General features: G+C 32.5%; 1 protein-coding gene across 5 annotated transcripts; it reads left to right on the forward strand.

Annotated features, from left to right (window-relative positions):
• Positions 1-5,954: 5,954 nt before the first annotated feature.
• Positions 5,955-10,128, forward strand: LOC148603259 (ependymin-related protein 1-like). 5 transcript variants are annotated; one of them, XM_088552846.1, is made up of 7 exons: positions 6,859-6,943; positions 7,360-7,618; positions 7,927-8,019; positions 8,408-8,518; positions 8,904-8,988; positions 9,237-9,473; positions 9,962-10,128. In XM_088552846.1, the coding sequence occupies exons 3-6, from the start codon at positions 7,957-7,959 to the stop codon at positions 9,413-9,415; spliced, it is 438 nt and encodes a 145-aa protein (XP_088408972.1). In that variant the 5' UTR covers positions 6,859-6,943; positions 7,360-7,618; positions 7,927-7,956; the 3' UTR covers positions 9,416-9,473; positions 9,962-10,128. The 5 variants fall into 5 exon arrangements, with proteins under 5 accessions (XP_088408969.1, XP_088408970.1, XP_088408973.1 ...); XM_088552843.1 differs by lacking the exons at positions 8,408-8,518; positions 8,904-8,988; positions 9,237-9,473; positions 9,962-10,128 and adding exons at positions 5,955-6,169; positions 6,431-6,628 and having other exon boundaries at positions 7,927-8,113; XM_088552844.1 differs by lacking the exons at positions 8,408-8,518; positions 8,904-8,988; positions 9,237-9,473; positions 9,962-10,128 and adding exons at positions 5,974-6,169; positions 6,431-6,628 and having other exon boundaries at positions 7,371-7,618; positions 7,927-8,113.
• Positions 10,129-17,735: the final 7,607 nt, after the last annotated feature.

Genomic DNA, 17,735 nt, shown 5'->3' on the forward strand with positions numbered 1-17,735 from the left:
ATTCTGCTGCTAATTGCATGCCCCACTCTTCACACACGGGTTCAAACAATTCAACTGAGTGAGACCAACACTGTATAAAATCGGAGATCCCATATTGTATGCAGGTACAATGTAATTAATATAATTTTCATGTTTACTTTGTTGTTTCGTGTACTATACAACGCAGTAAAAAAATCTCAAAAAAGACAAAAGTCGGAAGGTCGGAAATTGAGTTTGAACATGCATTTCCGATGAATTAAACTAGGTTTTGTAGCGTGCTAAACTTCTTGCTTCAATTTCCGCAAATTGTTTCCGGGGTATTTTAATACAGTGTATGAATAGCAAAAATAGAATTGCCGCCACCGGGCAAAATTTGTAAAGTTAGGAGCTAAACGTAATCAGTAAACGTAATATGATGTAGGCATATATATTGATTAGAGAAGCAAGCACCAAAAGATTCAATATTTTGAACACTTAATTTTAACTTTATGAGAAGCTTTAAGAATTAGCGGGTCCAATTCAGAATATGTATGAAATCTGTAATAAAAACAGTCCTCCACGGATGGTGAAAATACTTTATACATATACATAACATGTGAGGTAAACGCAACTGACATCTTTTGAATTTACAGAAATATGATTGCCTTCAATATCTCAGAAAAGCTATGCTTCGATTTGAACAATACAGTCGAGACTATATTTTCCAAGGCGGGCAATGTTCTTGAACAACAAGTGGAAGGTTGAAGAGAGACGTGTAAGTACATTTGGCAGTGCATGCAACCTTTCTGGAACTGTTCCATAAATATTTCATGAAGCAGGGAAATTTAAAGGGATGCATTGAAAACGACTGTATAATACACGGACAAAGACCAGACATGGAAAAAGGCATACACAACAAAGAACATAAAGTAACTAAATAATACATGCAAAGTAACAAAAGTAAATGAACAACTCGGACTCCACTAAAAACTGGGAGCATGGACCAGGTGCACCGGTAGGGTAAGCGTCCTCTGCTTTTCTAGAAACTCTCGCCAAGTTGCTCATAAAAAGTCCAGGGTAGACAAACGACGAAAGGTAAACTATGACCCGTTGAATAAATCAGTGTTCATGGTGCAGATAGATACATAATAGCGATCCACGAGTTCATGATGACCACCAGAAAACTTCTGTAGTGATGACTTCAATCTTGTAGCAACATAACCCTGTTTCAGAAGCCTATTTGTTAGAGTTCTAGCGCGATACAAAAAGTCTGCGTTGTTTCGGCAAGCTCTGACATAACGTATGAGTAGTGCCATACGCAGATGCTGAAGGGATGTTACCAGAGATGAACGGAAAGTTGACGATTCTGAATGAAAAGTCATCAGGTTTGTCGTAAAGTTTGGTCAATAGTTTTCCTTTCCCATCGATTTCTAAGTGTAGGTCAAGATATGAGGCTGACTTCACAGTGCCTGTAGTATCTTTTATCTCAAGTTCTTCGGGGTAGACGCGATGTATCAAATCCCCGAAATTAGGATTGTTTAAAGAGTGAAGGAATAGGTCAGCAAGTAAATGAGCACAATTTGTTCCCATTGGAATGCCGACTTTTGTTGAAAATACGTCCACCACACTGGAAAAATATGTTGTCGATTAAAAATTCAAGCATTTTGTAAACATCATCCTCTGTATATTTGGAAGCTAATTTGGAATTATTTCTTACAAAGTATGAGGAATCTCTACCAAGAACTATATATTTGTCTCTAGGTGTACCATCTTTTTTATGAAAAACAACGATGTATAATGAATTTAAGTCGGGATTGTAACTGAATATGGGGAATAGAAGTATACAGTGTTGAAAAATGATATGTTATAATGCTATTATATTCAGATAGTAGTCTTGAACTGATTGTCTCCAAAAGGTCTTTGTAGTTAAGCAATAAATTAGTGATATGTTAATCACTTTAATTCTTTACATTTTCAAATGTCTTTAATATATAAATCTGATTAAACCCTCTTACATTTTACTATGAATCATACTAATTTATATCTATATTGGAAACAAGAAGATAATATCACGGCTGTCCCGTCAGAAACAAGCTACTAGTTACTACACAAGTGTTCATTACTCTATCGGAATCACTCATCCATATTGGCTATTTTAAAACAAGGAATCCCCCCAAAAAAACAAACAAACAAACAAACAAACAAACAAAACAAAACAAAACAAAACAAAAAACGAAAACAAAACAAAACAAAACAAACAAAAACAAAAACAAAAACAAAAAAAAACAAAACAAAACAAAACCAAAAAAAATCCAGAGGATATAATAATAGTTGATAGTTTTGTAAATGGAACTTAGTTTCATTTTTTTTCAGTTCTAAATGTATTTTAAAAACATATCAAAGACTGGGTAGGACAGAAAATTATGTGAAAAAAACAGAACAAGTTGTACAACGCAATTTATATTTTTGATTCACAAAATTCAAGTACAAGTACAATTTACAAATATGCTATAAATCTTGAACCATTCAAGTTATGGAAACTTTCTTAAAAGCTATCAATATAAGGATTTGTTTGAAAAGGAGTGAAGTCAATGTCAATAAGTATAAGTATTCTTGTTCGCGTGTGGAAAATTTCGAGTTTTTCTTCTAAAACTAGGCGGGTTTTTTTCCCACGTAATATAATTTTGGAGGCAAAAAAATAGTTCAGTGAATAAGACAAAGATGAAAAACTTTATCTTAAATATTTCGCTTAATTTAATTTTTGGGTTAGAACTTTTACCGTGAAAATAACGACTTATACGGTATTTATGTAGTATTTTCCAACGAACTTATATACAATATAGGTACATTGTCGAAAATTATTGAAGATATGTGATGAGGCGATGGAACGGGTGGGAAATGCGAGAAAAAACAAGCTATGTTGTTTTTATCCTATTATATTAATACTTTTGTGCGTAGTGTACATTTTTAAAATTTATTTAATTCCAAGAGACAAGTAAGTAAAATGAACAATAAATACAAATATTTTAAATGTTGGAAAGTCGATTTTAAGAACATTAAGGTTTAGAATTTCGCAAGGAAGGTGGAAGCTGTTTCTGTTTGTTATATGACAGTAGATTTCAGGGGTGAAATTTGTACACTAGTTTCGTTGGGATTTGAAATATTTGTTTGAAATTTTTGAAGAAGAGGAGGCAGTTGTATGGGCAGATCTATAATGTAGCGTTTCTCTGATTCATTATTTTGTGGTTTAGGCAGTAATAAATCCACGAGCATTACAGTTTCCTGGTCATTTGTCTCCTCAAGTGTTTTATCATATTGTAATGCTTCAATTTCTTTAAGTGGGGACCAATTTATCTTGAATTGTGACGGACACTCTGGTTCCGAGTCCGCCATGACTGAAATGACAGGGGAAGTCGTCTGCAAACTGATAATGAATAAAATCTGAACGAGATATATGACGGTAAAAAAAATACAAACAAAATCATTATTTGGTTTACATAAAATCTTTTATTTCATTCAGGTCAAAAAAATAAAAACGAAACAAAACAGCGGAGAAAAGATTAACCGGATACGCAATCGCAATTTGTTTATATCGTATCTATTGTGGCGGCCATGATTAATTTATGCATACCAGAAAAAGTAGTTCCGCCGATCACGTGAGTGGGAGGAGCCAGAAAGTTGATAACCTGCTAATGTACGAATACAGCAAAAAAATAACCGTATACCTTTATTCGTTTAACAAATAACATCATTGCAGGATAAAAGGAGTTAGGCATAGGGTTAGTGACATAACTGTTGAGATCAGTGATATGTTTGTATCAGATTCTATTTCATCAAGCCTTTCAAGCTTTTATTTGAAACAGAATGAAATAAATCAAAGTTACTTTCAATTTGATGCTTACTGAAGTTGATGTTCCAATCATTTGTTAGAGTTGTGTCCCTTTCTTTATGGCGATGAGAACAATATGTTTGTTATCCGAACAAAATATCAAATATTAAATAAATTCATGAAGGAAACAGGAGGAGTATCTCAATTGAGTCTATGACAGATTTGAAATAAACGAGTAAAACCAACAGGTTCATTCAGATGAACATCAAAATGTGTAATTGCCGCGATTAGTGGTCATTCAAAATATTTTTATACAATTTAATCGAGATATAAAATGGATACCCAAAACCATTCTTCTTAGTCAATGGCTAAATCCGTGTTATGCTAATGGCATCACATTGCCTAAATAGCAGTGCACAATAGTATTATCTTATTTTCATTCAATGAATGTTTTTCAAGTATGCCCATTATCTATCTGAGTTCATGGTAGATTAATATAACTCATTATTCGTAAAAAAGTTTGAAATTTTCATTCCACAAAAGCTCCATAAAAATTGATCGTAAGGTCTAGAAATAAATGAAAATAAAATCATTTAGCAAACAAAATAAAGATCAGATAGATGGACACTTACATTAAATCCGCTTTAAAGAATGGGAGTAGGGTTAATCAATTCACGGGTAAAATGAATTGTACAGGTCAAACAAGTAATGAACTCTGATAACACAATAAGAGAGTACTTGAGTACAGCTGTAAAGACAGTAAAGTGCCTTCAGTTCTACTCTTAAATTCACACGTTATTTACGAAAAGAAATTATTACTGTGAAACACTTAAGCTATGTCTACACCTTCACCTAATTATCGACAAAACATCATTGCACAAAGCAATTCAAACATACGGAAAATGATGGGAAACACATTTTCTTTCCGTTAAATAATTTGAGCGCGGATTAAAATTCTTGGTAGTTTTTCATGCAGTTATAGTCCACCCCCCCCCCCCCGAAAAAAGCGAAAACAAACAAATTCAGATTGACGTCTATTTTTCATCCCTAAAAAAAAGACTACAGTGTTCATTAAATCTCTATTGAAGCGAAATATCGTATTACTTTAGCCAGTGGAGATTTATTAAACGCCAACCCACATACAGCAAATTATTTACCACTTTGTAAGTGGATGTGTATAGCGATCGTGGTGTCCGTCTGTCATTTTTCCCCGCAACCACTTGACATGTTAATAAAGCATTGTACTGGTAAAACGTAACGTACATTACAAGACTATTACTGTAAACGATAAAGTAACCCAATACTAAGTTCCCGTTTGTATTGATGTATTACTTTGCCATTTATAGATAAATGATCACACTCATTGACGGTTGTCAAGGTCGTGTCACGTGAATGATATGACATTTTATGAAAATTGATAAATGCATGATCATAGATATTTTGAAGATTTGTAATCGTTATTTTACTGTGAATGTTATTACTTTTATTTTCATGCCTTTCAAAATTTAATTAAATACAAAATATACCAGTTTTATATTTTGAAAATTTCGATATGCTATGCAGGTGTTTCAAGGAGTAATATTTCATCAGCAGCATTAAAATCAAATATGTAGGAAGATCATAATTAAAATATTATTTGTATACAAGAAGTACTCAAAACCAAAATTATCGAAAGAGGAAGCCAAATTCATCACCGAGAGGTTCTGCAAGGAATGAAGCCTCAGTGTTTTATGCATTTTTTAAATTTGGAATACTGCAAGATTTCATAAAAAGGGTAGATAAAATATGATATAAAGGTGTGTTTACACTTGTTGAAGACCTTTTGGCGATCTCTGAAAATATTTACTATTTTGTATTTTGGCTATACGCTGTTGTATTTGTTGCGATTCACCATATCCGGTCTTTTTGATTTACAATGTTCTTTTGGTAAATTTGTCATTGTTCCATGTGGAAATTGCGAAAAAAAATAGGCAAAATAAATAAATGTTATAATATCTTTAAAATTGTCATTGCAGACAGGTTATTCTTTCAAACTAAATCAGCAATCTTTAATCATGTGAAGAATTAGGACGGGTTGAAAAAAAATAACGGGGACATATTTCACAATAATGATTATTTCGTTAACCATTAGGAAAACCCAGTGATATCATAATCCAGAGACCCTTTGTGTTTAGAAGATAACCCCGTGATGTGATAAGATGTGTATAAAAGAACGAACAAACTTTCTTTGATCACCAATTGAAGATGGTAAACATACTAGCAGGTTTTACTTTGGCAGTGGCTATACAACTGGCAGCATCATGTTGTGGTCCAGTCAAGATGCAGGGGTATGAATATGTATCCTCGGGACTGATGATAAACGGAGTCGGAATATCAGCAAAGGTACTTTGATTTTATTTCACATTCAAAATTATAAAGCATTTCATTCACGTATTTCATTATGGTTAAAAATTCAAATACTACATAAACAATACAATTTGTTGGTATCAGTTTGCGATTTAATACATGAAAACCACAAATAAATGTTCCTAGGTTATTAAAGATCAAACACACGGTAACGATACCCATGCATTTCTTCCAAAAATCGCTAGTATGTTATATTTGTTTACAAAAGTATATGTATGTTCTAAATTTCAATTTTAGGGATCTTTGTTGATAACAGTAGATGGACAGAGTAATAAGGTGTCGTTAATCGGAAATTCTACAAACAACGGACAACCAGTCACCGTGCACATGATTTACGACTACCATAACGTAAGCGAACAAAGCTTAAACATTATTTGGAGAGAAAAAAATCATAAACATTCAGCAGACTTATTAAAGATTAAATACGAATTGCATGTAGGTAATGCCATAGGTCTGGATTTACTTTGCAAACATACTCGCGATTGTCCAGTACAGAAAAAAAAGAACGGGTGTAGGTAAACGCGACAAACGCACCAGCGAATAACCTAAAATCAAAATAGTAAGTGGTGAAATTTCCAAATCAAGATAGTTTAAAATGTTTTATTGAGCCAAACTTTCTGAAATAAACAATGTTGTACATTAAGTACACTTTTTTCCTGTTACAGGGAAAACTTTACAGTGTCTACAACGGTGCGTGTCAAATAGAGGATTTACAGACGGGCGGGCTTAGTACTATTAACTGTTTACCTAGTAAGTATAATCTTCTGTTGAATTTGTTTAAATTTCAATCGTTATGATTTAAGTGTAATCTTTCTTATTGTTTCCTCATTAGAACTAATGGGATTGTTTGGTCCAATCATTGAAATGTCTGTTAAGACATGTATTATTTTATTCAGGAATCAGTTATGACAAGCGTGTTCGTCATCCAGGAATCACGTATGACAGGTTTCATTCATAAATCGTTCATGACCGGGTTGTCAGGAATCAAATTTTGGACTGTAGTCTATGATGGTTTTTTAATTAATCTATTCATACAACAAACATCAAAGTGGTAATTGTGTTGTATTAGTATGTACCTGATAATTAACCAACTAACGTCACAAACATTATCATTATTTTGTTTCTGCTTTGTATGCAAAAACATCATTCAATACCTACAAAATCAGTTTGTTTTCAGATGGTGCTAAACTACTCCAGTCCACATACTTTGGGTACGGTAATGAGAAGATTGAGGTCAATACATACTCCTACATCTTAAATGGGTAACAATACTTTGAAAGTAGGACAAAGAACACATGTATTCCTCTTTCTGGACAGAATAAAGTCGCCACTGGATTCAATGATTATGCATTCTTTGGATGGGCCGAAGGCATAAAAGACACATCAGTTCTTGATATTCCAAGAGAATGTCAGCGTTTGGTTTCGGTGAGGTGGTTATTCCTCAAATATAAAAACACAAAGTACCAATAACACATTAAAATGTATCTACACCTGACAAAGATAGAACATAGCAAAAGAAAAAAGTAATCGGTTTCAGTTCAATTGCTGTTTATTTAGCATATACTTTGCATTCTACATATCTATAGAGATACAACAACAAAAAAAGAAAGAATCAAAGTTTTCTTTAAACAAGATGAGCAGGCGATGGATGGATGTAAATTAATCCATTCAGTGCAAATCCTATTAATAATGATACCATTTTTGCCTATATCTCTTATCATTATATTTTATAGAAAACTTCCCCGTGTTGTGCTCCAGTCAAGATGCAGGGATACCAAGGCGTGACCTCTGGACAGTTGTTAAATGGGGTCGGGATTGAGGCACAGGTACATTAGTATTCGGAAAAACAAGAATCCATATATCAAGCTTAAAAAATCGGATGAATACGGTCAGACTCTTGACGACTCAATCGTCTCATAATGAAAATACAAATTAAACCAAAATTTCTTTTAGGTGAATTTGACGAAGAACGTCATTCGAACTTAGTTATTTAGTGGTAGAAAGAACATCACTATATTTTCAATATTTTATACAACTGACACGATAAACAACCATAAAGTTCCGTCATACATATTTATTCAACAAACCGTGAGTTCAAAGCAAACAAAATAATGCACTTCCGAAGTGTGGGATTTCATATTTCCCTTGATACCGATGGTGATTTTTCTATTTTTTATCAAACTTTGAATATGTCATTAGATAATGTCTTTGTAGGGTATTAACTTGATGTCAATCGACGGAGAAAAAAACATGGTGTCAATTATTGGAAATTTCACCAACAATGGAAAACCCGTCAGTATGCACCTTCTGTATGATTTTAACCATGTAAGTTAAATTACACTGAAAGAACTCGGTTCAGCTTAGTAATAATTTACTGAAACAAAAATGACGTTTTAATTTTGCATGTACATATGCATATGATTTCTATTTTCATTCTTGTTAAAATATTTGTATCATTGTCTATTTTAATTAAAATCTACTTGACATATTGTCAAGCTCTAGAACCAAACATTTTTTTAAACGAATCCACCTATAAGCAATTAAACTATTAACAACTCGTTTTGGGCAAGAGTTCATTGAATTAATATTGCGATCAATTGGACCACAATAGTTGGGCAGTGTTTCAAATCGTCTTCTTTTGAACTAGTTAATTCAACTTCAAGCTCGTATAAAATATTTATTTCTGAAATTGACGGGAATTCTTTTACAGGAAAAGGCCTACAGCGTTTACAATGGCGTATGCCAAGTAGAAAGTTTACCAGATAAGCGCCAAGGAACTGTCAACTGCGTCCCAGGTAGGTTTCATATGCAGTCATCGCAGTTTCTGTTATATATTTCTGACAGTAGGTAATATATCTAATGTAAATAACCAAAGCCGATTGGAAGCAATGCTATATTATAAAGTTTAATTAATATGTCAACACAACACCAGACTGTATATGCAACATTGGTAGTTTTTCAAATTGTATACTTTTTATAAATTAAATAGATCAGTTGAAAAGCGTCTTCCTGTGCATTAAAATCATATAATGGTTGATTTTAGCTGATGCCAAACTGCTCGAGTCCACTTACTATGGATATGGTAGTGAGAAATTTGAGGTCAACATGTATGAGTATATGTTAATTGGTCAAAAGTATACGGACGTCAGGACAAAGAATACATGTATTCCTGTCTCTGGTCATAGCATAACCGGAAGTGGGTTCAATGACTGGATGGACTGAAGGCATAAAGGATGCATCTGTTTTTGACATCCCAATGGAGTGTCGCCACACTTCACCGGTGAGTGTTGAATTATATGATAAAACAAAGCAACTATTACAATCAATGTCAATGAAAAAGTATACATTCTTGTGAAACAATTCAACAACAACAACAACAACAACAAGAAATACCTATGAAGGGGAATATTCGTTATGACATCAAATTCCGATTGATTCATATTGAAATATTTAAAGTTTCGATGTCAGAGCTTTTGAGTGGAGTTCGTGTTGCTTTTTTTACTTTTGTTTCTTAGAAAATGATATTTTGTTTATTTCGTGTATTTTGTTGTGTGTGCCTATTTTGAGTACGGTTTGAATGTGTCCCCCTTTATTGCCCTAATGGATAATATTTTCTGGTTTCTACAGTAAAATATCATTTGATTTAGATTGTTGCGATTAAATGAATAAGTACATAGATCAAATCATTTCAAGGTTCTTAATATTACAAGATTTTTTACAATTATTTAATCTTTGATTTGTAATTGATATCATTGGTTTTTTTTTTAGAAAATGAATCCAACCACTGCCAGAGTACATGTAGACCCAAATAATATTATCTAATGGATCATATGGACACAAATTGCTATTAGAAAATATAACGTTACAAGATATTAAATTTAAAAAATGCATGTTATCTAAATCTTGTTAAAAAAATAAATGTACGTGTAGCAGTATGTTGGGAGTTCCTAATTCACCAGAAATTAAAAAAAAACATACAGGGTGATTTCTTCTTACGAACACACCAGCTATTAGCATCGACAAAGAGTAATTAAGGGAACCAAGATTAAAAAAATACCAATGAATCAAATAAAGATCAAAATCTTATTACACGTCAAAACAGGACAATCTACAAATACAATGTACACGATGAAATAAATTTCATACAACACTGAGGATAAGGAGACCAAAACGTAGTAAAAACTAAAGCACTGACAATATTAACTCCCACAAAAAAAAAAAAACGGAAGTAACATAAAATGTTCCGGACGGATAATCCTGCCCTGCTCTAAGAGTGGCACTGTCATATTGCAAGTGAGAATATGGTAATAATATAGACACAATGATGCATCTCCACGACACAAGTCACAAATCAACGGAACGATTCACATTTGGCCGATCATTCTATTCGACAAATTATCATGATATAAATGAAAGTAAAGTAAACAAGGCAGAAATGATAGAAAAATTGCATTACATAATCAAGAAGAGTAATCAAGGGATTCACGATCCTAACGGAAAGCACGGAATGCTATCAAAGGAAAAAGACCAGACATGGAAAACAGGCATACACAAGAAGGAACATAGAATAACCAAAATAATCCATATAAAGTAACAAAAGTAAATGAGTAACTCGGACTCCATTAAAAACTGAGAGCATGGATTCAGTGCAACGATAGTGTAAGCATCTTCTTCTTTTCTAGAAACACCCGCCGAGTTGCTTATAAAAATCATTCAACCGATTTCTTCAAAGGTATAAAAACACATAGCCGAGTATAGGTTTGTTGTACTTCAAATCCAATATCACATAACTTTATTTTATTAACAAGGACGTTTTATATGGTCTAGTATATTTGAAATTCAAGTGTCAGTCTTGTAAGAATCAGGCAATGGGTGAGACATAGTATAAAACCCCATTTTGATAGTGTAATTTGACTATTTGCACGATTAGAATCAAGGGAAAAGACAAGCTATTTCCATATCATACATGATAAAGCCTAATAGTGATAGGCAGTAAATGGCCACCATTTTAATGTCAAAATATGCAGTCATACTAGTATACAATGTACAAACAAATCAAGTTTATTTATACAACAATAATATTAAATCAAATTATTGGTTACCGCTAAGTAATGGCAACAAACAACACAACAATGTCACAAGTCAATATTATCAAATCAAATTATTGGTTACTGCTAAGTAATGGCAACCCAAAAAACAATGTCAGTATTATTTACAATGCACGGTGGGAATATACAAGTGCTTGTAAGTTGACTGCACCGTGGGATGCACAGACATATTATCTCTATATAGCAAATTATGCCAAATTCACAGCACAAGTGAAGATAAACTGTTTACTTGTGACGTCCACCACCATAATAATGGGGGACTCGCTGACCCGCGAATCATTCACATTATCAATGAAAAAATAAACAAACATACAAACAGAAACAATTCAAACGAAATGCTCAACAAACCTGGTGCAAATAAGGAAATTCATTAACTAACAATTCAATCAGTGCACAATATATTTAACTAGCGCTTGGAAATATCAAAGCATTCTTTATAATTAATCAACACAAAATGTTCAAGAGCTCTTTGCAATACATTCAAAGTACTTCAGAGCATTTATAGATTCTATTAAATATCCAGCAATCTGATATAATAACGGTCTACCAAGATGAGTCACAAACGACGCAATAGAATTGTCATTCTATATCTACATATATTCATAGCTTTGGTGTTCTTAGGATAATTAAAAAAAACTATGTATTAGGAACCGCATAGTTTTTGTTCTGTTTGCTAGTTCTTGAACCGATGGCCAACAACAAGACTTTAATTGTATTATGGAAAATCCCAACCACAGTTCACCAAAAGTCATTACCTGCAACGTGAAGTATGTTGGGGATCTTATAGTTTTTTTCTTAATCGAATGTGATTCTTAACTTGCCTGCCAACATATCAGCGCATTTATAATATGGTGCAAGTCTTATTTGACGCCACCTAAACTGTTTTTAGCATAGAGAAAAACAAACGTATTGTGAAAGACCTAACCATCCAAACATTTACAGTTGTTGTTGAACCTGAACTCTTCCCATGGCAAACTAGTAGATGCGCCAATCCTAATGGTGTGTGAATTAGAAGGACCGGGGCTAATACAAGATACTGCGAAGTCGTTCACAACTTGACCGGTGTAACTTAGTACACGATGTATGGTACACCCCTAGATTAATCCTACGAGGAGGAATCACCCGGCCAGCGAAAGCTATATTTTTATATAGCCTAGCTGGCCGAGTGGTCCAGGGTGCTGGACTAAGTGCAGGCGGTGTGCCATAGATGTCACAGCGGTACGAGTTCGAGTCCCGCGGAGGGAACGACAAAAAATTGCTTCGCAAATTTGACAGTTCTAACATCGTTGGGAATTTTTCAGACCCTTCTATAAGTTTAAGTTATCTTCCCTGTATCAATTTGATCCGATGGAGCAGTGTAGAGAATAGAGTCGTCACATTCTGAGACGTTGTATAATATTGATTTGTTGTGACATGCATCATTAATTTGATCCTCTATCCTACATAATAACACCTAGATGAACTGTCCCGTACTACCATACATCGTGTACTAAGTTACACCCCTAGATTAATCCTTCGAGGAGGAATCACCCGGCCAGCGAAAGCTATATTTTTATATAGCCTAGCTGGCCGAGTGGTCCAGGGTGCTGGACTTAGTGCAGGCGGTGTTGCCATAGATATCACAGCGGTACGAGTTCGAGTCCCGCGGAGGGAACGACAAAAAATTGCTTCGCAAATTTGACAGTTCTAACATCGTTGGGAATTTTTCAGACCCTTCTCTCTCTCTCTCTCTCTCTATATATATATATATATATATATATATATATATATATATATATTATTTTTCCATTGTTTTAATTTAATGTTCTGTATTAATATCAACCAAATCTTCTTCGGTAAACATTATATAATACGTCATATAAACATTGATACATGTTTGGGGGTTTTGTAGAATTGTTTCTATTTTACTGAAAGCAACAGTTTCTTCAGTCATATTTGTTTTACTGAAAAAAAAGACATACAATGTATACAATGGTGTTGGCCAAGTAGAAATTTTGCCAGATATGATCTAAGAAACTATCAACTGTATTCCATGTAGATTTAAAGTTAAGTTATACGAGATATAATTAGCTCTTACTGATTTTTACTGAGGGTATTAAACACAATCATGATTGATACTAGAGACGCTATTGATAATTCCATTTGACTTTTGTTATGTCGCTTCCATTTATCATACAAAGAATAGTAATAGTGGGTATTGTTCATTAGACAAATGTAGATGCAAAAAGTATAGGAATGTATCAAGGGCCTTAAATAGGCCTTTTGGTATTTTTAACAAGAGAAAACATACAGGAGTAAAAATATAGTAATGTCTCAAAAAATCAAATCACCTCTGCCATAGTATGTCTATCATCCGTAGATTTACAAATTGCATATTTTGTTCTTATGCTTGTTACTCCTTGAAAAACATAGCGAATTCGCAATATTTATCAATAATTGGTTAATTATGTTAAACGTATGATATTTCATTGAGTATTTGATTATTAGTTTAGTATGGTGTTCCCTATTATTTAAGTATCAGCCGTTGTAAAAACCAGACTGGAGGTAATTCATGCATGTCAAAAACCCATCAAATTCACTTTTATTTCTTGTTCAGAAACCGTCATAGACCACATAACTAGTGTTTGTTTTTCATTTGGGTATTGCGCTTTTGGGATAAAATTTATATAGATTGTATATGAAATTAGCACTTTGCAAGATTTATCGTTCTTGATTTTGTTCGATTTTGGTTGATTTTAGTGGGAGATAAATGTATGATTTTCTCAAAAGTACAGTTGAAAAAGACAACTGACAACTGTTGCGTAAAAATAGAGCATATGTAGATTGAAAAAGCATTGTTAGATTAACGGGTTTTTTGTTCATCCTGAATCACTTTAATGTAGGCAGTGTCTGAATTTTACACGGACTGGTACTTAATTCAATAAATGATTATTTTTTGCTGACGCTAAATTGCACGAATCCACACGTAATACGGAAATGGTAGTGGGAAATTAGAGGTCAAGATCTATGAAAGATATGTTAAATAGTCAACAATATATGAAAGTCAGGACAAAGAATACTTGTATACCTGTCTGGTCAAAGTAGGACCGGAAGTGGGTTTAATAACTAGGGATATTCTGGATGGACTGAAGGCGTACAAGAATCTCATCACTTTTCACCAGTAAGTGGTTTTATTTTATATCAGAAGATATATAGAACTAATCACTATACATACTGCATAAGGTATTAAATTTTTAATAACGATATTTTAGAGGCAATTTGACTTCGAAACCATGTTAAAAAGTATAATCATTCAACAGACTTCAGAAACATTTGTGTTTTTAATAGGGCGTATACGAAAAGCCAGGCCGTGGATGGCCCATGAAATTTTTTTTTTCAAAAACATTTCATCCATTTCTTATCACAAATGCATCCTTTCTCAAAGTTGATTGTTGGCTTTTAATTACCTTCAACGTTTAATGAGAAGTGAATTGAAAAAGGGAGATAACTCTTTCATTTTCTGTAAATTGTGATTGCTTTGTTATGGAACATTAAAATAATTTTCCGAGTCATCCATTGCCGATATAAAACAAATCATTGTACATACATATGATATAAACATTACATTGGAACAAAAAATTCCGATATATAAAATGTACCATCCATATCATAGGAACTGCCTGGTTTCTACATGGACAGTCTCTTAATAAAGAATGGTTGTGTCTTCTTCATAAATGTTGTCATTTCAAATGCACAAAATCAATAAAACTTATCTTGCATTTGGTAGCAATTCTTGGTGCTGGATTTTGCCTTCCTCATGCAATATTTTTTCTTTCTTTTTTTTTTTTTCGGGGGGGGGGGGGCTGGAATATTTTGTACTTCTTGTGTACAACTTATTTTTAGATTATGGTCTTCCCTTGTATGTGTCTTTTAATGCTACTGACGAGATGTTACTCTGAAACACGTGAACAGACTACCGAAATTTACAATATTAATTTGAGTGGTATTTATGTATTTATAGTATAGACAGACAATTATATATATGATGTCATTCTAATTTAAATATTCTTATTCAAAGCCAAACAATACATACACTTGTATGTTAATACTATGTATTTATCCTTGTTGACTTGTTTTTACCTTTCAGAAAATAAAACTAACCATCGTCTGCGTATATCTAGGGCCAAATAACATCATTTATAATTCTATAATAATGACAGAAATGGTTGTTGGAAAAAGTTTCAGTTTTTTAATCAAATAAGAAAAGCAAAATGGTTCAATTTGTTTGGAATCGAACATTATGTCAAATATGTCACATTTTTTGGTATATTTTTCACATATGTCACATAAAGTCAGATGAAATCGAACGTGTACTATAAAAGTATCATTGAAAAGGGGTAAAATATTAAAAGTAAAAAAATATATCATACATTCAGAAATCACTTTATAATTATCCAGAATCAAAGCCAAAAATTGAACACAGAACCACACACACATGCACACAAATAAACTCGGACACAAACAAACAACAGGACAGGGAAACAAAATGAAAATCAACATCGAAATGTCTGTCTCTTCTCCTGTGATTCCCTCAGAGATTTCAATAAAGTAGCCAGAAAAAGAATTACGTACCATTCCGTGTAAGAATCAGGCAATGGGTGGCACATCATATATCTCAATTTATCCTGAAGCATCCGTGACGTTAGATATTTTGACTGCTTATACAGGGAAAAAGTGCCGGAAAATTGTGACCTATCAATATCTTAAAAGGCAAATTTTACACACACACTTTGATGGTTATTTCTGGTTATCATATATAAATACTTTTTGCAATAAAATATCTATTTTTCTTTCATTTGCCAAACTTTATACATATTATGCCTGATTCTTAGATGGAGAAATACTTAATAGTATAAGAATGTTCAAAAGTCATTTTGCACAATTGTGCAATTATAGATTAAGTTTTCCCGTGATATAACTTAAGATTTTGTCAATGGATTTTTCAAAACTTTATATAATTGTTTTGTTCTTCATTGCGATTTTCGGTATAATCCTGTAATATTTTTTCATGAAAGCTGTTTTGCTCTTTTTCCATCCAATAATTTATGATTTTTAGATGAAAACTAGAAAATCGACCACAAAATTTCATTCTAATCTTGCATAATTACTTTGTATCACAAAAAAGTACAAATCCAATTTTAATAACTCATGATGTGGTTAAAATAAATGCTATCCCCTTTTATGATTTTGATTTGTGATGTACATAACTTTTGCCCGAACGTGGAGGGCATAATTGAGTGCTACATTTATTCCATGTCGTATATTTCTCTCTTTTTTGTTCACTGCATGATACTTGATAGCTTAATGACCACATCAGACCAATCTCAATTGAACCAATCATTTCCTTAAAAGTTATATGTTTGTTGTACCCCTTGTCAATTTTAATATGTATACTGATTAAAAACAACCAAAAACACAAATACTTGTGGTTGATGTGTTAACAAATCAAATTTTATAAGTCTTTAAAAGAAAAATTAAATAGTAATTTAGCCATCATTTTTTAGCCATCAAATAATCATGATTTTTTTCAAAGTATATGTTCAATTATCAAATATTTCCCACAGTTTTGAAAGTTAACGAACAATTGACCAGGATCATTATTACAATATGAAAATCAATTTTTTTCTGATGCAAGATATGTCATAATCAATTCACTTCCATTGTAAATTTTATATTTCCACTGCATTAAAGACAAATGATAAGTTCAATTCATAATATTTTATTAATAAGACATTTTTATGACAGAAGATCATCATCAGGTAACAGTTAAAATAAACAAGCAGGTCATTCATTCCAAGTCATCCATCATTATATATTTTTGTAGAGTCAAAATGTTTAAAACAACACTTTGTCTACCTTATTTTTTATTATATTGTAATTAATTTTTTTCATTGTGTGGTCCAGGTTGAAACAAAATTTAAATATTTTACATTTGAGTTATGTGTTTAAAAATGTTATAATAAAACCCACTTTCTTTATTTTAAAAAGATCAGTGTTGACCAATCAAATTTTGACAATATTGTTTAAACTGAAAAAAAAACTTCTAAATGAACAGGTACATACATGTACATGCTACAGTGCACGAAAAACTACCGTATAGCAGGTTATTTTCGTAGGGTGCTAATTTTTGTGTATTTTAGCAGTCTGTTTAAAAGCATCAAATAAATTCCATGAAATATTAACTCTGGGCTTAAGTACTTTGTGCACCACTAAGCATCTGCTAAAAATAAAACGTCATAATTTTTTGTATACCTTGCCTAAAAAATGCAAATTTTAACATCTGCAAAAATAACCTGTTATACCTTATTTAAAAGGTAAGAACTTGCAACAGATTTTTCTTCTTAAACTAATTGAACCAGCAAAATATGTAAAAAATACTTTTACTAACAGTACTA

Source organism: Perna viridis, chromosome 11, assembly GCF_037379345.1.
Source record: "Perna viridis isolate PV_CMFRI_1.1 ecotype Kerala chromosome 11, ASM3737934v1, whole genome shotgun sequence".
NCBI classification, from domain to species: Eukaryota; Metazoa; Mollusca; class Bivalvia; order Mytilida; family Mytilidae; genus Perna; species Perna viridis.